The sequence below is a fragment of the Lynx rufus genome, unplaced genomic scaffold, assembly GCF_022079265.1.
Source record: "Lynx rufus isolate CCGP_SWC_20201006 ecotype Redwood Valley unplaced genomic scaffold, mLynRuf1.p SCAF_4, whole genome shotgun sequence".
Lineage (NCBI taxonomy): Eukaryota > Metazoa > Chordata > Mammalia > Carnivora > Felidae > Lynx > Lynx rufus.
The window spans coordinates 32,382,503-32,404,253 of NW_025814856.1; the positions used below are offsets into that span (position 1 = coordinate 32,382,503).

The 21,751-nt window shown below is 39.0% G+C and overlaps 1 protein-coding gene across 5 annotated transcripts in view; it reads right to left on the bottom strand.

Annotated features, from left to right (window-relative positions):
* The window catches only part of MAGI1 (membrane associated guanylate kinase, WW and PDZ domain containing 1), a 632,775-nt gene that overhangs the window by 93,961 nt on the left and 517,063 nt on the right, over positions 1–21,751 (bottom strand). For 3 of the 5 annotated variants that reach the window (XM_047096305.1, XM_047096308.1, XM_047096309.1), the window contains exons 4-6: positions 17,878–18,084; positions 9,250–9,451; positions 533–615 (exon numbers count right to left, since the gene is read on the bottom strand). In XM_047096305.1, coding sequence (XP_046952261.1) covers positions 533–615; positions 9,250–9,451; positions 17,878–18,084 — 492 coding nt within the window. Of the gene's footprint in view, positions 1–532; positions 616–9,249; positions 9,452–15,081; positions 15,085–17,877; positions 18,085–21,751 lie in introns of all 5 variants that reach the window. The other 2 variants (XM_047096307.1, XM_047096306.1) reach the window with 1 other exon arrangement.

Here is a 21,751-nt window from a genome sequence, read left to right on the forward strand (position 1 = left end):
TCGGGCTCTTTCTTGGAAGAATCTACTTTTTAGATAATCAGGATATATTCTAAGTTACACAGAGATTCCCAAGAAGTCACGATCCGCTTTTCCTATGCCAAGTTATGAAATATGTAGAATTCAAGAATATTTCTTGATTTTTTTTTCCTCTAAGACTTTCCTAATACAGGATTAGGACCCCATAGGTGAGTAACCAGAGCACCTTTGGTTTTTATATTCCTAGAGATTTTCTAGAGTGTTCTCCAAGGTCCTGAAGCCAGAGGTTATATTTTCATTGAAATAGTTTGTGTTCAAATTCTGTTTAAAATGGAATACTAGTATACATCTGCCTTCATGTGTAAACAAACTGTTCTTTTAAAACAATTCTGATTGCCCTCCAATTCTGATTGCCCTACAGTTTATTTACTAGAAATGAGATGACTTTTTAAAAACTCATTTGTTAAATCCTGGTTGACCTTGCTGTAACTCCTTAAAATTTGCACATGTGAACAGCCTCAAGCACACTTGAACCAAGACCTTGCTAGCCCCTTACCATCATCTTCACACTCTTCCAGAGGCTTCTGCTGCTTGTTCAGGCACCGAGGGTCTAACCAAGATGTTGTTTTCGTGTTATGGCTGAAATCCAGAAACAAAAACAAGAAAAACATTTGAAAAGAGAGAGAGAGAAAAAGCAAAAAGCTCAATGACAACAGAATTACATGTTCTTGAACATTTTCCCTCAACCAGAGCAAAGCTACTTCCCAACAACAAACTCATCCCAGAAGAGAGCCCGAGTTTGGAATTACAAAAATCTTGGGAAATGTCCATCGATGGATGAATGGGTAAAGAAGATGTGGTATATACATACAATGCAGTATTACTCAGCAATCAAAAAGAATGAAATCTTGCCATTCACAACTGCCTGGATGGAATTAGAGGGTATTATGCTAAGCGAAATTGCTCAGTGAGAGAAAGACAAATATCATAGGACTTCACTCGTATGAGGACTTTAAGATACAAAACAGATGAACATAGGAGAAGAGAAGCAAAAATAATATAGAAACAGGGAGGGGGACAAAACATAAGAGACTCTTAAATACAGAGAACAAACTGAGGGTTGCTGGGGGGACTCCGGGTGGGAGGGGGATGGGCTAAATGGGTCAGGGGCATTAAGGAAATCTACTCCTGAAATCATTGTTGCGCTATATGCTAACTAAAATGGATGTAAATTAAAAAAAGAAAAGAAAAGGCTTGGGAAGAGCCTTCAGTAGGCTTTTTACTTATTTAAGGTATAATCATTCTGTTATGGAAAGCTTAAAATGTGATGTCAGTTTTATTTTTGAAAAATGGGTTCCAAATGATACCCCTTGTCTATGCTGTCTCGCCTTATCTAGACTGATTTTAGTCTTCACCTTTACAGAAGAGCAAACTCCAATTTGCTTTCAATTTGTCTGTGACTTAAACCTTGGATGCTGGAATTCACAAAGAAGGCTGCTATTTCACTCATTACATTACATAAGAATTCCCCCTGACAGCACGAAACTACCTCAATTCACACAATTGGCTCAAAGCTGCTAATACCTATCATTAATCGCAGCATCCTGAATTATGTTGCACACAATAGTAAAGACAACCCAAAATTACCTATCATAAACAAAATCTGGGCCAAAAAACCCCCCACAAAAGCTTGGAGAAGCTAAATGTGTCTGCCTCCCAGAGGGCATCGTCTGACTCCAGGGGAAATGTTTCAAGAGACACTGAGTGAGGCCTTGAACGTCTGATGGTGTGCGGGACCAGTGCAAGGATATTGGCCTTCAACCACGTTAAAAGTGGCACGAGAATGTCTGGAGGAAGTGCCCCGAAGCAGCTCAGGACCCTGGGATGAGGTTCTGCGTGAGCTCCCAGGCCAGTCTATGCAAGCTAAATCGGAGAGGCAAAGAACTACAAGGCCAGTAGTTCAAACTGCAAATCAGAAATGAAAAAAAAGAAATTTTTTTTTTTTTAATTTAGGTAGTAACCTAAATTGTTTTTGGAAGTCTGAAGTTTGGGTTGTAAATGCTGAAAAACACTACCATAGTCATTTTAAATGATTCAAATCTTATTAACTGCTGCAAAAACTTAAGGCTTAAGTGAAAAACAATGTGCAAATGTATATACAAATCATCTCAACTGTATTAAAAAGGAAAAAAAAAGAAAGTTAATATAATATAGCAACAACTACTGCCACTAATATGATTGATCCGCTTACAATGACCAGAATCTATTCTTTTTACCTATTTGTTACAATTTATTTCATTGTTATGATAACCTTATGAGGGAAGTATTGATGCATTTTACCGATGAGAAAATTGAGGACAGAAAAATGATGACATTTGTACAAAGATACTCTGTTGGTACCGAGAAACACTGGCAATCAAACCCAGGGAGTCCAACACTACAACTCATGGTCTGTACTGTTCCTACACCAGTAATATAGCAATAATGGTCACTGCGGCGGTGGAAGATTATGTATGATTTTTTAAAAGCAATTCTGTATTATGAGATAATTATAGATTAACCTGTAGTTATCAGAAAGAACAAAGAGGGATCCTACATGCCCTTTACCCAGATTCCCCCAATGGTAACATCTTATAAAACTATAGTACAGGGGCGCCTGGGTGGCTCAGTCGGTTGGGTGTCTGACTTCGGCTCAGGTCATGATCTTGCGGTCCGTGAGTTCGAGCCCCGCATCGGGCTCTGTGCTGACAGCTCAGAGCCTGGAGCCTGTTTCAGATTCTGTGTCTCCCTCTCTCTCTGACCCTCCCCCGTTCATGCTCTGTCTCTCTCTGTCTCAAAAATAAATAAACGTTAAAACAAAGATTTAAAAAAAAACACTATAGTACAATGTCACTATGGAATACCGACTGATAGCCACAAGTCAAGACACAAAACAATTCCAACATCACAAGGATCTCTCATGTTACTCTTTTCTTTTAAAAATTTTTATTTACTTATTTTGAGAGAGAGAGACAGAGAGAGAGAGACAGAGAGAGAGAGAGAGAGAGAGAGAGAGAGAGCATGAGCCAGGGAGGGGCAGAGAGAGAAGGAGAGAATCCCAAGCAGGCTCTGAGCTGCCAGTGCTGAGCCAGACGTGAAGCTCGATCCCATGAACTGAACCATGAGATCATGACCTGAACCGAAATCACGAGTCAGATGCTTAATGGACTGAGCCACCCAGGGACCCCTCTCATGTTACTCTTTTATAGCCATATCTGGTTCCCTTCTAATCTCTGCCCCGAAAACCCTTTTTAAGTCCTTGGCAACTGCTAATATCATGTTGTGCACATGTATAGTGCTGTCATTGCAAAAATGCTCTAAAAATGGAATCACACAGTATGTAATCTTTGAGGATTGCTATTTTTCATTCATTCTCATCAAGGTTGTTGTATATATCAATAATAACTTATTTTTAATGCTGAGTAGTATTCCATGGCATGAATGTACCAGAGTTTAATCACTGAAGGACATCTAGGTTATTTCCAGTTGTTGATTATTTAGGAGAAATCTACTATAAACATACATGTCCAGGTTTTTCTGTAAATATAAGTGTTCACTTCTTTGGCCAAATGTGCAATTGCTGGGTCATGTGGTAGTTGCATGTTTAGTTTTATAAGAAACTGCAGCCACTGTGGAAATCAGTGTGGAGGTTCCTCAGAAAGTTAAAAAGCACCACTAAGACTGCACTACTAGATGCTGAGCCAAAGAATACAAAAATACTCATTCAAAGGAGCACATGTACCTCAATATTTATAGCAGCATTATCAAAAACAGCCATAGTATGGAAAGAGCCCAAAAGCCCATCGAATGATGGATGGATAAAGAAGTGGGGTGGGTGTGTGTGTGTGTGTGTGTGTGTGTGTGTGTGTGTGTGTATAAAATGGAATATTACTCAGCCATCAAAGGGAATGAAATCTTGCCATATGCAACGCCGTGGATGGAACTAGAGGGTATTATGCTAAGTGAAGTAAGTCAGTTAGAGAAAGTCAAATACTGTATGATTTCACTTCTATGTGGAATTTAAGAAACAAAACAGATAAGGGAAGGGGGGAAAAAAAAAGAGAGGGTGGCCATAAAAGACTTCTAACTATAGAGAACAAACTGAGGGTTGCTGGAGGGGAGGTCGGCAGGTCATGTGCTAAATGGGTGATGAGCATTAAGGAGGGCACTTGTTGTGATGAGTACTGGGTGTCATACTAAGTGATGAATCATTAATTCTACTCCTAAAACCAGTATTACACTACATGGGAACTAACTAGAATTTAAATACTTATAAAAATAAAATAAAAACTTATTGACGATTTTAAAAAAAGAAACCACCCAACGGCTTTCTAGAACGCCATACAATTTTACATGGCCACCAGCAATGATCTAGTTTCTCTGCATCTGTGCCATCATTTACCTTCTTACTATTTTTTATTTTAGCCATCCTAACAGGTATGTAATGATATCTTTCTGGGTTTAATTTGCATCTCCCTCATGGCTAATGATGGTGAACATTTTTTCACGTGCTTCTTTCCTTTCAGTGAAAGGTCTGCAGCTCATTTTCTCACTGATCTTTTTTTTTTTTAATGTCACTATTGAGTTTGGAGAGATCTTTATATACTCTAGATAACAGTCCATTTTCAGATATGGGGTTTGCAAACGTTTTCTCTCACTCTGTAGTTTGCTTTTTAAAACATCCTCTTATTCGGGTCTTTTGTGAAGCAAATGTTTTTTTTTATTTTGATGATGCTGTCTTTATCAGTAATTCCTTTTAGGGTTCAATGTTTTTGATGTCAAGTCTTAAAAACTCCTTGTCTGGACCTAGAGCTCAAAAAAAATTTTTTTTTCCTAAAAACTTTTATTGCCTTGTGTTTTACACTTAAGTCTGTGATGAGCTACTGTGAATTAATTTCTTTGTATAAATTATGAGGCTGAGGTTGAGCCTAATTTATTTACCTCTGGCTAAACATTCGCTCCAATAGCACTTCTTTGAAAAGGCTATCTTCTTCCCTGCAGTGAATGGCTTTGGCATCTTTGTTGAAAATCACTTAGACATACTTGTGGGGCTGTTTCTGGGTTTCATTGATCCATGTGCCCATTTCGTTGCCAACGCCACACAGCCTCTGTTACTGTGGCTATATAATACATCTTGATAATGGACAAACTGATTATTCCAGCTATTTTGGCTCCTTTGCCTTTCTATATAAACTTTGTTTATTCATGTCTAGTGTTTTATTTTTATTTTTGAGAGGGGGGCAGGTGCAGAGAGAAAGGAGGACACAGAGGATCAGAAGGAGGCTCTGTGCTGACAGCAGAGAGCCCGATGTCGGGCTCCAACTCAGAACCGCAAGATCATGACCTGGGCCAAAGTCGGACACTTGACCAACTGAGCCACCCAGGTGCCCCCCTATATAAATTTTAAAATAAACTTGTCTATACTAACAAAAGCCTTCACTGAGATTTTGACAGAATTTTCGCTAAACGTGCATATCCATTTTGGGAGAGTGGACATCTTTACTATATAATTGAGTCTTTCAATCTATGGAAGACATCTCTCCATTTAGACTTTCTTTGATTTCTTTCAACAACGTTTTGTAGTCTGCAGTATATAACATCCTAGACATATCTTGTTAGATTTATGCTTAAGTGGAGTTTTTTGGGAAGAAAATGTGAATTATATTTTTTCTTGAATTTTGATGTCCATGTGGTCATAAGTACAATGATATTTGTATGCTTATCTTTTATCTTGTGATCTTGCTGAACTTACCGATTCTAGGACATTTTTTTACATTTCTTGTGATTTTGTACTTTCTTATACATTTCTTGGGTATGGTCATGTGATCTGCATAGAGGGACAGTTTTCTTCCTTCTTTTTCAAACTATAGGCCTTTTATTTCCCTTTCCTGACTTACTCTCCTGGCTAGAACTTACAAAACCAGGTTGATTAAGAGTGGTGAGACCTGGGGCGCCTGGGTGGCTCAGTCAGTTGAGCATTCGACTTCGGCTCAGGTCGTGATCTCACGGTTTGTGGGTTCGAGCCCCGTGTCAGGCTCTGCGCTGACAGCTCAGAGCCTGGAGCCTGCTTCAGATTGTGTGTCTCCCTCTCTCTCTGCCCCTGCCCCCCCACTCACACTCTGTCTCTCTCCTTCAAAAATAAGTAAACATTAAAAAAAAAAAAAAGTGGTGAGAGCTAATATCCTTGCTTGTTCCCACTCATGCAGGGGAAGTATTTTTTTTGTCTTTTACCACTAACTGTCATGTTAGCTGTAGGTTTTCTGTAGATATTCTTTATCAAGCCAAGAAAATTCCCCTTGTTCTTGTTTTTCTGAGAACTTTTATCATGAATGAGTGCTGAATTTTGTCAAAGACTTTGCATTGATAAATACGATGTCGGGTTTTTTCTTTAGTATCTTAATATGGTAGATTGTATTTATGAATTTTCCAAATATTGAACCAGTCTTATATCCTTGGGATAATTTCTACTTGATCATGGTATAAAATTCTTTCTCTGTTATGGAATATTATTTGCTGATATTTTGGTACAGATTTTTATGTCTATAATCATGAGCTCTTGCTCTGTAGTTTTCTTTTTTTCTTAGACTCTCCTTGTTTGTTTTTGGTAACAAGGTAACAATAGTCTCATAAACATAATTGGTAAGTGTTCCTGTACTTCTGTTTTCAGGAAGAGACTGTATAGAAATTTAATTCTTGGAGCGGTTCTCCAGTGAAACCATCTGGGCCTGGAGATTTCTTTTTCATGAGTTTTTAAATGACAAATTCATTTTCCTTAGTCATTATGGAGCTATTTACATTATCTATTTCATACAGATGAGTTGTGGTAGTTCGTGCTTCTCATGAAATTGGTCCATTTTATCTAAGTTGTCAACTTTACGTGTGTAGGTTTGTTGGCAACATTCTCTGATTACCTTTTAATGTCTTCAGGGTCTGCGATGATTCCCTGTTTGATTCCTAATGCTGGTAATTTGTGTCTTCTCTAATCTTTTTCTTTGTCACTTTCACTTGGCTATTGTTCACTGAACAGCAGACCTTCAACTTCAATTTGAATATAACAGATTTACTTATATTTTTATTTATTTTATAGCTTAATTGGCCATTTTGTGGTTGTTTTTTTTTGTCTTAGGGTTTTTTTTTTTTTTTAGTGGTATATAAACCATGGTGAATCTTAACAGAGAATCTTAATAATAGAGCCAAAGTGTAGCATTTTAAAAACTGACTATTATCGTGGCACACAGATGGCTCATTTGGTTAAGTGTCTCACTCTTGATTTCGACTCAGGTCATGATCTCACGATTCATGACATCAAGCTCCGTGTCAGGCTCTGTGCTGATTGCATTAAATAAACATTAAAAACAAATTTAGTGGGGCACCTGAGCAGCTCAGTTAGTTAAGCATCTGATTTTGGCTCAGGTCAGGACCTCACGCTTTGTGAGTTCGAGCCCCACGTCAGACTCTGTGCTGACAGCTCAGAGCCTGGAGACTACTTTGCATTCTGTGTCTCACTCTTTCTTTGCCCCTCCTCCATTCACAGTCTGTCTCTCTCTCTCTCAAAAATAAAAACACATTAAAAAATTTTTAAAACAAATTTTAAAAAGTTGACTATTATTGGAGAAAAAATGCTATTACCTGAGATTCTTAGAATAATTTCAATTGTTTGTATATTTTTCCATTTTTAGTAAACTACTTATTAAATGCTTATTTTTAAAAACATTTTTTTAAAAGTTGATTTATTATTGAGAGACAAAGAGAGACAGAGTATGAGCAGGGGAGGAGCAGAGAGAGTAGGAGACACAGAATCCAAGCAGGCTCCAGGCTCTGAGCTGTTAGCACAGAGCCCAACACGGGGCTTGAACCCACAAAGTGCAAGATCATGACCTGAGCCAAAGTTCGACGCTTAACTGACTGAGCCACCCAGGCTCCCCTTAAATGTTTAACTTTTAGTAATATCTTATATATACATGTATATGCATATGTATACACACATAGATATATGTAAGTTTTATAATTTTGAAAGATTTTTCACATCCGTATAGTGTAATCCACCCTTTATTCACAGAAGCTAAGTTGTAAGATCTCCAGCGGATGACTGAAACTGTAGATTTATAGTACCAAATCCTAAATATACTATGTTTTCTCCTATATATACATACCTATGATGAGGTTTAATTTATTAAATTAGGCACAGTAAGAAATTAACAATAGCTAATAAAAAAGAACAATTATAACAATATCTTATAATAAAATTTATGTGAATGTGGCCTCTCTCTCTCAAAGTATATTATTGTACTGTACTCACCCTTCTTCTTGTGATGACGTGAGATGATAAAATGCCTATGTGATGAGATGAAATGAGGAGAATGACATAAGCACTGTGACGTAGCATGAGGCCACTAGTGACCTTCTGACAATGTGTGAGGATCATCTGTTTCCAGAACAGAGCTGACCATGAGTGACTAAAACTGTGCCACGTGAGACTACAGGGTAGGGAATGGGGGAGGGAGGCTACCATATTCTCAAATTTCAATCCATTAAATTGCACCATGTAAAAAAAAAAATCAACTTAGAATGGATCATACACCTAAATGGAAAATGTAAGCAATAAAACTTCTAAAACAAAGATGGCAGACGACAGCTTTATAACTTTGATTTAGGCAAAAACTTCTCAGCCAGCACACTGAAAGCACAGCCCACAAAAGAAAAACATTGATAAATCAGACTTCCTCAAAATTAAGAACTTGGGGCTCTTCAAAAGACACAGTCAAGACAATGAAAAGTCAGACTGGAAAAAATGTTCACAAACCACAAAGATGTTAAAGGAATTGTATTCAGAATGTATGAAGAACTCTTAAAACGCAACTGAAAAACAACAACAACAACAAAAAACCCTAAAGCCCTTGCAACCCAATTAAAAAAAAGTAACCAAAGAATTTACTGAATGGCTCCATATGTTCTTTATATATTATGCCCTAATTTATATATACACCAAAATATGGTTGTTTCACTCTTGAGGGAAATTATTAACTTAAGCTTCTTCAAGATCCTCAGACTCAATGATTGGGAGGCTGTGCTGATTGCTTTTTGGCACAAAGCCTGTGAAACTATATGAAAGAATACCATCAGCGCAAAATCAGTCCTTTCAGATGTAATTTACAACCGTAGCCACTAGGGGGCGAGAAGGAAGAGTGACGACATAAAGGGACAGCTTCAGAGAGGACGAAGGGTATACTTTACTCTATAAAATAGACTTCTCCATTTTCGGTGTACGCCATCTCCCAGTTCTCGGGTAGAGGACCTAAATTATCCTCTGCACAAAGAGGTAGGTATTGAGGGAACTTCTGAGAAGCGTCCGTGATGGGAGCAGCGACGATGCTACTATTCACAGGCGGTAACGCTGTTTCTTGGAGAGTGTGCTCTTCCTGGGCACCGGAATCGGCTGTCAAATTGCAGAGAGAGGAGGAGAGAGAGAGAGACAGAGAGAGAGAAATTCATCAATCATACCTCAAAGCAAGGTGTTCACTACTGTCTGCATCTATATTCTTAAAAGCCCTCGCTCTTTCCCAACTGCTGGCCATCAACTCTATTGTTTTATTTAGACGGAAGTTCTCTTAATAGAAAACATCAAAATGGACAGACCGCATTTATCGCACTTAAAAAGAAAGAAAAGAAAGACATGCTCAAATAACACTGCTCAAAACCTTGGAAATGCCAAAGAAGAAACAAATTCAGAACTAAAACCCTAACATCTCTTATACCAATAGGGGCATCGAAACACAGACTGAGCCACACTCTCACTCCTAGGTGTCATTTGGTTTCATGACTCAGCAGGCCTTGGACAGCAAGAAGAAAACACAGATAGGGTGGCATCATTCTCCATTTTTGTAACAATTATTCAGAACATTTTTGGTAGACAGTGGCAAAGATCAAAAACCGACACATCAAGCTGGCAAGTATATACAACTTTAGAGCATAGACACAGCTATCCCAGTGAGTCAGATTCTAGCTTCTTTTGGAAAAGTAAGGGAATGTTCTTGCAAAAAACAAGACAGTTACCCCCAGAACAGTATCATGTGGGTGGACTAATTTGACTTGGGTTTTAAAAGAAGACTCGAAGTACATGAATCTCCTTGCGTTCTTATTAACTGGAAACATCAAGAGATGATGTCATCAACGTATCTACAAATGGCGCTGCTGACATTCTGGCTGAATTTTTATGAGGATGTTAAACGTCAGTCTCCACGGGGCTTTAAAACATAAGAATCAGGAGTTGTGGTTATTTTCCACCTCCCACAGTAATTCTCCTGTAGACACTTAGGATTTCTGAAAGCAGACTGAGGAATAATGAAAGGCCGTTTTCAAATCTTTCCCTCATGACTCGCTCCCAATGATGCACAAGAGAATGAAGCTAATTCAGAAGTTGGATGGAGGGCACATGGAGCCTATTAAACAACCACTTCCACCAAAAATCTGCCACCACTGAGGAGGACGCCTGTCGTCTTTCCCTGCAATTCATCTCTACCCTCTTTCTCTAGAACCAGCTCTCAGACTTCCCTTTGGAAATCCAACCCATCAAAGTCCTTGTGGTCCAGGTGGGGACTGACTTAAACCCACACCTAGCTCATGTGGTATGCCCAAGTCACAGGGCTATCACTCTTGCCTTTCTTATTGGGTCAGGTGCCTGATCCAAAGCAAATGAATGTCAGGCATACAAGCGTTTGCTGGAATTATCTTCTGGATGCTGAAATTATTAAGCTGACGGATTCTCATGCTGCAGGTGCTCGTGGCCATCTTGACACAGGTTGGCAAGACCTGACTTAGAATTAAGTCTACAAAGCGGACAGCAGAAACGAAAGAGAAAGCTGCCTAATATTCCTGCCTGAGCCACTGATGCCATGTACTGCTGGCCTCTTCAGTTGCTTGATCCTCTAAATTCTTGCTTAAGCCAATTTGAGTTGGTTTCACAATTTGTATCCATGAGTGCAGGTTAATAAAATAACTAGAATTTTTAAGGAGAAAAAAGGAAATGAAGCCAACAGGGAAGAAACAATTTGAAATTACAAATCGACAGAAAATAAATTCGAAACCTGGCAGGATTTAAAAGAGTCGCCCTTAAGTCTCTAGGAGCCAACATATATTCATTTTTGGTATTTTTAGGTTTTTATTTTCGAGAGAGAGAGAGAGAGACAGGATGCGAGCAGGGGAGGGGTAGAGAGAGAGGGAGACAGAATCCGAAGCAACTCCAGGCTCCGAGCTGTCAGCACAGAGCCCGACGCGGGGCTCGAACTCACGGACCGCAAGATCATGACCTGAGCCGAAGCCGGACTCCCAACCGACTGAGCCACCCAGGCGCCCCTTTTCTGGTATTTTTAGAATGTACACTTCCTACATGGACGTGTACATGGCAATCACCCGGAAAGATGGTGAAAGCAGATTCTGACTCCCTACTATAGAGAATAGACTTGGGGGATCGTTTCAAAATGTACATTTTTAAACCACCCAGTGATGGAGATTCAGAGACAAGAATCATACTTGGAGGATAGAGATAAAGAGCTCTCAAAAGACTCACTAGAACTTTCACCTTCTGGGAGGGGTTCTGTCTTGCTGCCGATGGGCCAGAGTCCAAACTCCTATGTCTGCAGTGCCAGCCGAGGCACAAATAATATGTCTAGATGGAGCACTGCAGAGGGTGCAGCCTTTCTGATGGGGGCAAGGAATTCTGTGTGCCATGTCAGCGTCCTGAGGAAGAGTGGACTCAGTATTTCCAGATTTTTTTTTAATGTTTATTATTTTTGAGAGAGAGACAGAGACAGAGACAGAGCATGAGTGGTGGAGGGGCAGAGAGAGAGAGGGAGACATAGAATCTGAAACAGGCTCCAGGCTCTGAGCTGTCAGCACAGAGCCCGACACGGGGCTTGAACTCACGAGATCATGACCAGAGCAGAAGTCAGATGAGCTACCCAGGTGGCCCCTCCAGATCTGTTTTTTAAAGAGAAGGTGGGAATCTGTATTTTTATGCAAAACGTTCCCAATACTTCAATCACAATTCCTTTAAAAAAGCAATATGGCACAAGCAAAAAAACAAAAACAAAAACGAAAAAAGAGAAGAGAACAAATACTGATTACAAGCACTGACTTAGAAGCCAGACTGCCTAACTTTGAATCCTGGCCTCACCTGTCACTAATTTGGGCAACACACTTAACCTCTATAAGCCCTGGTTTCCTCATCTATAAAATGGGGATAATGGTACCAACCTCACTGGGTTGTGGGGGGGAATGCATGAATTTAGTAAAGCAGCCAGTACAGTGTGTAGGATACGCTAACAGTATTTATTAGCTGCTATCATCATCGGTTTCTTCATCAAAGTTATTATGATTAACCTTTGTCTTCAGGTCAGCTTGGGCCCTCAGGATGGATGTGACATCAGACCACAGTCCAGATCACAGAGTTTGCCCGTTTCTAGCTGTGTGACTTCAGAACAGACGGACTGCCTTTCTGAGCAACTGATTCCTCAACTGCAAAGTGAAAACAAAATGCGCAAGCCAGAAGAACTCAAGGACTGAGGACACGTAAAATGCCTGCCAAAGGGCCTGGCACTCAGTGTGGGCCTGACGGGTCCTCAGGGACTGGGACCAGCTACTAGAAACGCAAGTGTCCGAAGTCAGTGATCATCTTTTAACATGGTATTTAAGGGCTAGAGAAGTGCTAGGGCAATGGATGACATTCGATAATTTTATGTAAGAATTTTAATCGACCCATTTTAATAGAAGCTGGATGTAACAAAAAAAAAGGGGGTAGTGGCAACAGGCTGGACATAAACATTAAAGGATTCGGTTAAACTCTCAATGTAACTTATGTAAAAAACAAAGTCCTGCCAGCGTTCCAAAACCTTGACTATGGGAAGGGAATGTTAGCTCACTGGCAAAATATCTAAGCAACTATAATTTCCTAAAGAAAAATTAAAATTCCTCTAGCAACTAGACCTTATTGTAAAGTATCCAAATATTTTTCATTTTGTATATTGTACATGTCTTCTTTAAACACATGCTTGATTGAGGTATGACTGACATACAAAAAGCCATCGATATTTTTTATTAAAAATATTTCAGCTTCACCGAGGTATAGTGACAAAATTGTAAGATATTTAAAGTGCACATGATGATGACTTCATACTGTCAAAGGATTCCTCCCATCTAATTGATGAACAAAAACAAAGCTACAGATGTTTAATGTGAGCAACTTGACGTGTTTGGCTTTCTGTGTCTTCTTTCCAGTTCAACACAACCTCAAACAATCTCATTCTCTTAAAGAAAATGCAAAGTCCAAAAATGAGAGGCTGGAAAAAAGTACAGACTTAAAAATTAATAGTCCTAATCGTGGCTTTGACCTTGACATGTGCTCTGATTTCAGAACATCTTTCAATGGATTCACCAAACATTTAGGAGCATTGCTGTCACTCTCTTATGAAAGGTTGCCAATGGATCCCAATGGGATAGGTAGAAGGGACTGTTGGAACACAGACCGGATGGGCAACGAGGAAGCCCGGTTCTCCCACTGTCTAGAGTGAGGGAACATGCACTTTTCCTTGGTGATCTCATCTGCAAAATGGGGGAGGTAATACCTATGTTGCTTATCTCTAAAGATTTCCAGGTGGTTTATAGGATACATGTGAAAAGGACTTGTAAACCATAAATAACATCGATAACTTTTTCATTCGTAGTAAATAGGAAGCTTCCAAGCATTTAACATACACATACACATACTTGGGGGCTTTTGAGGGTAAGTTTGAGAATATAAACTCATGTCAAAAATACACTTCCGGAGCCTATATTGCATTATGTCCTTTGAGATTATGTGCATCCTTGACTGGGTACATAACTAATAAACCTGATTCAAACACAAATAGCACACTGGAAGAGCATGTGGGCTCTGGAGTCAGCTTGAAATGACAGGTTTGACACTCACTGGTTTTGTGAACTTGGACAAGCTATTAGACCTCTCTAGCATATGGGTAAAGAGCTTAGCAAAATGCCTGCCACATAGCAATGGAGAAACATTAGCTCTTAGAGTAATATTATCTCTTGACAGTCCAAAGCAATGTTTTATCATTGCCTACTAATGGAAAAGAAGCATCAGCAACCTCATGTTCAATAACAGGGGGGCTGTTGGGAGTAAAAAAAAGGCTTCAAAACACAATTAAATATCTTGATGTCTCTTAGAGGAGGTTAACGGATGAACTAGCTACTTTTTAGTTGTGGTGGCTTGTTACGTATTTTCCAAGCTGTCCGAAACAAAGTACTTATACAAATGCGCTTTAAAAATTTTTTTAGTTGTATAAATGTGTGTGCTTGGCTCATAACTCTACCTTCATGAAGCACACGTAGCGTTCATTTTCAAGGGCTCCTTCAGGTCCACAGTTTGGGCACGGTTTGTAGAAGAATGCTTTGTGTTCAACAGTCAGTACTGTGGGGAGTATCTGGGGTGACTGTTCACTGCTCAGCTCCTGCCTCCGTCACAGACGGTGGCAGGGATTGTGGCCACCTCCCCAGGATGCTTCTGACCATGTATTTCCTGCCTTTGCCTGCAGACATTCCCAATATCACTTAGGCATGCTATTTAGACATCGTGTGCCTCTTTCCAAAGCCACAGAGCAGAAATCTGCTAAGATAATAACAACAGCATGTGAATTAAAAATATCCTGGTCAATATTTTTAATAGCTCCATAGCGTTTCCGTATTTGGATATGACACTCATTCCTTTATCACAACTCTCGCAACCCAGAGCCAAGACCTCATTATGTTACTGTCACTCTGTGCTCCAAGTGGCTGGTGGATTGCTACTTAAAGTGGTTCAGAGAGCAAAATGCTTTGACATAGCTAGTTTGATACACATATCATAGACACAGAGATACACACAGTGTCAATTATTTGAAAGAATTTATATGAGTTAGGGTATGACAGGCTGTCAGCTGTCACAGTTACAGCTCGGTAAGTGAGGAGGCATTTACTCAACACACTGAGGATACCCATCACATGTACATCTGAACATCACTTCTCTATGCATCCTACCAGCTTTCTGGGGGATAGGACAGGAAGCTGCAGAAGACGTTCAAGTGTCACTTGGCTTTTGTGTGTGTGTGCGCACGGAATGAATGATCAGACTGAATACAGCAATGATGACCTGGGCCCAAAAGTTTTTCTTTGATGCCAGGATTTCAAGCGAAGATTGAATGGAGTCAGAGTTTCTGAGGCATGTTTTCTAAGAGACAAAGGTTCCTAGTAGTTAGACATAGGAAGTGCATTAAAACCAACTGTCAACAATTCCTACTTTGTTCTTGCTTTATACCAAGAAATTACTTAATAAATAGGGGAGAGACAAGGACACTCATGTCTCCTGGGGACCGTCTTCCACCTGGCAGGAGTGTTTCACTGCATATCACTACCCAGGTCTTCTTTCTGTGCCTGGAAATATGTTTTGGTTACGTCATGATGTGCTATCCTTATTTGTTGAAAGATCAAGACATTATAATGTTAGCTACTTTTAAAAAGAAATATTTTAACTTTTTTCCAAAACTGGCTTTCATATCAGCAAGGACTACTAAATATGAATCAGATATTTCTACGTGAATGAAAGGAACTGATTTAAATAAATGCCTATGTAATAAAAGATGGCAAATTTCTCCTAGCTGAAACAATAGTAGGTCGGTCCCTGGCCTAATCCATTCTAATTGGAAAATGAAAATTTTTGTGGACTCAAAATCTTAGAGCTAGAAGGGGGAACTTAGACATGATTGAACCTTAACTATTTTACAGATGAGGAAAGTTAGAAATTACGTTCATAGTAAGACAACTACTGATAACCAAGAAACCAGGATAACAAATTAGGTCTCTTCTTTATCTAATGCTTCTTGCGGAAGGATTGCGTTACTGGTGTGATAATAAAGCCATCAAAAATTGTTTTAATTGTCATCTTGAAGAATTTCAGGCTTCTGAGCTTAATGAGAAAACGTCATGGGAATGCAAGCGGGTGCAGCCACTCTGGAAAACAGTATGGAGGTTCCTCAAAAAACTAAAAATAGAACTACCCTACGACCCAGCAATGGCACTACTAGGTATTTATCCAAGGAATACAGGTGTGTTGTTTCGAAGGGACACACACACCCCCATGTTTACAGCAGCACTATCAACAATAGCCAAAGTATGGAAAGAGCCCAAATGTCCATCGATGGGTGAATGGATAAAGAAGATGTGGTGTATATATACAATGGAGTATTACTCGGCAATCAAAAAGAATGAAATCTTGCCATTTGCACCTACATGGATGGAAGTGGAGGGTACTACGCTAAGTGAAATTAGTCAGTCAGAGAAAGACAAAATTCATATGACTTCACTCATATGAGGACTTTAAGAGACAAGACAGATGAACATAAGGGAAGGGAAACAAAAATAATATAAAAACAGGGAGGGGGACAAAGCAGAAGAGACTCACAAATATGGAGAACAAACAGAGGGTTACTGGAGGGGTTGTGGGAGGGGCATGGGCTAAATGGGTAAGGGGCACTAAGGAATCTATTCCTGGGAAATCATTGTTGCACTAGATGCTAACTAATTTGGATGTAAATTAAAAAAAAATAAAGAAAACAAATTAATAAAAAAAAAAAGAAAACGTCAAAGAGGCCTATATAGGCTGTAGAAAGCATTGAACAAACACATTTTCTTAAATATTCTATTAGATTTGCAAACACGAGAAGGAAAATATGGAGTTTAACTAATTTCCCCATTATTGGGAAGGAGTCTACTCAAGTAAGGACTGTAGTGTGATGATGTCAAGAAAGGTCACCAAGAGAGAGAAACACCTCATATGCTGCAAATAGATAACTGCTCCATAGCTATACTCTAAAATATCGAAGAAATTACTTTTTAAGTACAGAAAGAACAGAAGAAACAAGGTGTTCTTCAAAGTCACAATATTATAAACGGGAGTGACTCACGTCTTGTGCAGTTGCTCCATCCTGAGTTACTGTATAAAGTCAAACCTCCATAAAGTGAAAAACATTTGTGATCCATTCTTGGTCACTACACTAACCCGAGAAATAAACACCATAGCCTCTGTGAATGGTGCCCCCAGGAAGTGGGTGCTACCCAACCAGTCTAGTCTTACCTAGAGGCCTTGTCCTTGAAGATCCCCTCATAAAATACAACGTATCTAAGCTTGGGGGTACATAGCCTTGAATGTACATATAAATGTACAACGCAATGAGTAATATATGTTATATAATATAGAATGCATATGCAAGACAGAAACGAGTATTTATTATCTTTCCATGTTTCTCTATTTGGGGGCGGACAGAAAAATTGGCATAAGCTAACTGAATACATTATAGAGTTCCACTGGAATCTGTACTTGCAAAGGTATGAGAGAAAAGGTTGCTATTAGCCTTCTATCAGCATCAATGAATATTAAACCGGTAAACAAATTATCTTATTTGTCTTTATAAGCAATCAGTCGTAATTATGGAATACTGTCAAGGCCAAGAAATAAATGAACAAAATACAAATATTCTTAAGACCTATCATTTTGAAGAGAAGGAAATAATGCTGAATATTCTAGATTCCCTTCTACAGACATTTCATTCTAGCCCCTTTAAGATATTTGGGTGATGTTAAAATGGTCTTGCAAAGAAGCATGAAAAATAGACCAAGGACAAGTCACCTCTTCTCCAAACCTTGCATGATCAGAGACAGAATTTTGTCAGCCCTTCTGAATTCTTCCTGAGAACAGACACCTTCTCATCACTGTCTACAAACGCCTCCCACCGCCCCTTCCCCCAAGTCCATCAAGGGGGAAGGTCGTCTGGTCTTTACCTGTAAAGCTACTGTTCATTTCAGGAACGTCATCCTCCTCCTCATTCTCCGTGTGGACTATGCCAGCATTTTGCATATCATTGTAGGACTTGGTTCGCTTTGGGGTCGACTGCTTGGAGCCAGACTGAAGGCTTTGCAAGGCATCCGTCGTGATCACTTTCCCACTGACTGGCTGGCTAGGAGGTTTGGGTGTCCCATAATAGTTTCCTAGGTGATGGAGAGACACATTTGCATGTTTTAGAAAGAATACTTTGTTTTTTTCAAGACTTCACATCCAAATCTCTCAGCACATTAAAAAAAACATTTTTTTTTTTTAATAGAAAGCCAGAACAAACTGTATTTCATTTCTGGAATAGGTTACGAAAGAAGTCGTTCCTCCCCAGCTAGACATGGTGATTTCAGAAGCCAGGAGGAAAGATGCATTGTTTAGTTGCAAAGTAGCTACTACTAGGGCTAAAAACAAAGGCGGCTGTACTGAATAGCAGAACTTCATCCTCAATGCATTTGAAATTCAGTGGGTCACCTTTTTACATACATGCACCAGCATTATGCTGAATCCAGTTCACACCTAGCCTCACAGAAAATAAAAAATTCATTATTGCCAGTACCCTTACAGGCCTACAAAGTCAAGGTCACTTTCCCTTAATACGGAGACTCCTTAAGAGGGAACCAGGGCATTATTTAAAAAGGAGGACAGTGAATACCACGTGGCACCTCTTTAACTGAATGGCAGACTTGACTCTCAGGGTCATGTGGGGTGGGAGTGAACCCTTGCCAAGTTCTAAGAGAAAACTGTGTCAATGAAGGCACGACGGCCACTCTTAGTAACTGTCCATTTCGCGTTTAGCCACTTTTCCCCAATGTTTGGCTCAGTGATTTTGAGCAGTATCTGGATGGATTTTTACATTTTTTAATTTTAATACGTGTGTATATTTTTAATGTGGACTAAAAAAAAGTCTAGCTCCTAAGTTATAGTAGTAATATAAAGGTGACTTTTAAAATTAAGCGAAAAAGCAATACTTTTTAAAACTGACTTTAATTTTAAAAAGGCAGCTAGCTATAGGGGTGCCTGGGTGGCTCAGCTGGTTAAGCATCTCACACTTAGTTTCAGCTCCGGTCATGATTTCACGGTTTGTGGGTTCAAGCCCCACATCAGGCTCTGCACTAACAATGTGGAGCCTGCTTTGGATTCTTTCTCTCTCCCTCACTCAAAATACGTAAACTCAAAAAAAAAAAAAAGATAGCTATATCTAATAAAAATTAATTAACCGAATAAATAATAGTAGTGGCAATGATTCCTTTTGAAAACTTAAATTAAAAATAAGTTATTTTAAAGAATATTTCAAACAAGTAATAGATATTATGTTCAGATGTAGACAAAATCATAAAGGTGATTCACGAATAGCCGAAGTTTGAAAAATGCAGCTTCTAATCAATAATACACAGTGACTACATGATAAAAAAAACGTTAGCATTAGAATGCCACTAATCCATTCACCATCTCATGTCTTTTACAGGAAGGCCAGGAAGATAAATTATACTGAGTCTTTCAATAAATCCTAAGCAATGTTTGTAATTCCATGCTTCATAAAGTAGAATTTATAAATAATAACAAACCCTGTATACACTGTTTCTTCCCAAGGACTCAGCCCGCTGCCTAACTTCCATACATAATTACATAAAATACACATTTTACTACAAACGCACAAAAGCAAAAGGAGACAGTAATATGCTCCTCTGCACGAGACACACAGATGGTCAAGAAGTGGCTTCCATTGAACCTTATTTTATAATTAAAATTTCTTGTTTATTAACATTATTTCTTTAAAATCCTTTCTGAACCACAACACTTACGAATATACACACCCACTTTCTTTGACAGTGGTGTAAGACTGGGTGTCAGCGGGGAACTCTCAACACACAAGTTAAAAGGTGCAGGAGACTAGTGGGCATCTCTCTGGTATCCTTCCAGAGAGAAACCTAAAAAGCACATTCTGGAGGCTTGTACTCAACTGAATCATTATAGTTCTTTCACGGAAGATGATACTATCAATTTCTTCAAAAAAACTTGTCAGGTGTCCAAGTTAAAGGTACAGAAACTGTATATAACCGCTAACGCATTGGCAAGGGTGAAGCACATGTATGAACCAAGGCCTCTTCTGCATTTCTACAGAGGTTACATCTAAGGACCTCCCACCCTTTTGCTGAAGTTGAAAGGAGACCACAGTGCTGACTTTTTCACAATCTGAAGACTATTAATGAGGCGGTAAGTAAAACAGCTCACGATTTAAAAGATTATCTTCACAGGGAACAAAAAATAGAGACAAAGGTCTACTGAATTTAATTCTAATTCCTTCTGATCACTATTACACTAAGCATCATGTTCCTGTTTGAGTTAGAAGTTAAAGAACAAAGTCTATATAAGACTCTTCCACTCAAAGATGTGACCAAGGGATGGGTCCCTTTATTCACAATTTTATAATTATAATTTTACAAACATGATCATTCATTTCCAGTGTCATGAAACCAAATCAACATTCAGGAAGCTGTTGTCATTAAAAAAAAAAAATCAATGAAAACTTAGACATCTTCAGTTAATGACAAAAATAAATGTTGGGCAAAGAAAAGTTCTACCTAAATTTGACAAACAGGTGTGGATTTTCCCAAGTTTTCAAGTGCAGAGTCTTTCTTAAATTATTTCAAAGCAATGATAAACTCCCCAAATAATCCATTTATTCACAGTTGTTTCCTGTTTCTGAAAATTAATACTGGACACAAAAAAAGTACATATTATTATGCTGAACCACATGCAGTTACCGTCATAGAAGACAAAGTGTCTCGGGTCAGTCATCTCATTCAGGTTAATCTGAGGTATAGGCGTGAAAAGTATGCGGCCCACCAAAGCGGTAAAGAGACAGTTTTGCCTTCAAATCCTTGCTTCACCACTAACTGACTCTGTGATCCTAGGTGTTTAGCCATTAAAAAACAAAAACAAAAACAAAAACAAAAACAGAAACAACCCCTCATCGTCCCCTTCTGTAAAATTAGGGTTCTAAAAATACCTCGTTTGTATCGAGAGCACCTGTTTTGAGGATAAAATAAGATGGTCCATTAAAAGTCTTTAACCCACATGAAAGTCTGCTACTACACTGACACTCAATAAACACTACTTAAGTGTTGATAGTTTGTTTCTAATCATTAAAATGAGCTCATTCCTGGGGCGCCTGGGTGGCTCGGTTGGGCATCCGACTTTGGCTCAGGTCATGATCTCATGGTTTGTGGGTTCGAACCCCGTGTCGGGCTCTGTGCTGACAGTTTGGAGCCCGGAGCCTGCTTTGGATTCTGTCTCCTTCTCTCTCTGCCCCTCCCCACGTGTGCTCTGTTTCTCTGTGTCTCAAAAATAAATAAATGTAAAAACAAAATTTTTTGTTAAAAAGTGAGCTCATTCCACCATGTTGGAAGGGTTAATGAGACAGTGTATCTGGAGTGCTTGCGACATGACAACTGGGTACTATTCCTTTACTCAAGGCAAAATGTGCCAGAGACCAAACAACCTTGGCAAGTTTTTTACACTCAGTTTAATACTTCCTCTCTAAGACATAAATGACAGCCCCAGGCCTAGCGACCTCATAGGATGATCGTGAAGGTCAAATTATTTAACTTGCTGGAAGGTACCCTATAAACTATAAGGGGTTATAAATGGGAGATGGTGTAATTAGATCTCTCCAGCATTTATTTTCCTTGTTGATTGCGAACTTTATAGAAAAGCTTATATTTAGTGGTTTTCTAATTACATAAGGTTCAACTTTCCTTCACAGATATGTTTTTTCCCATAGATTAAAAAAGTAATTTGAATTAGTCACTAACATAAAAA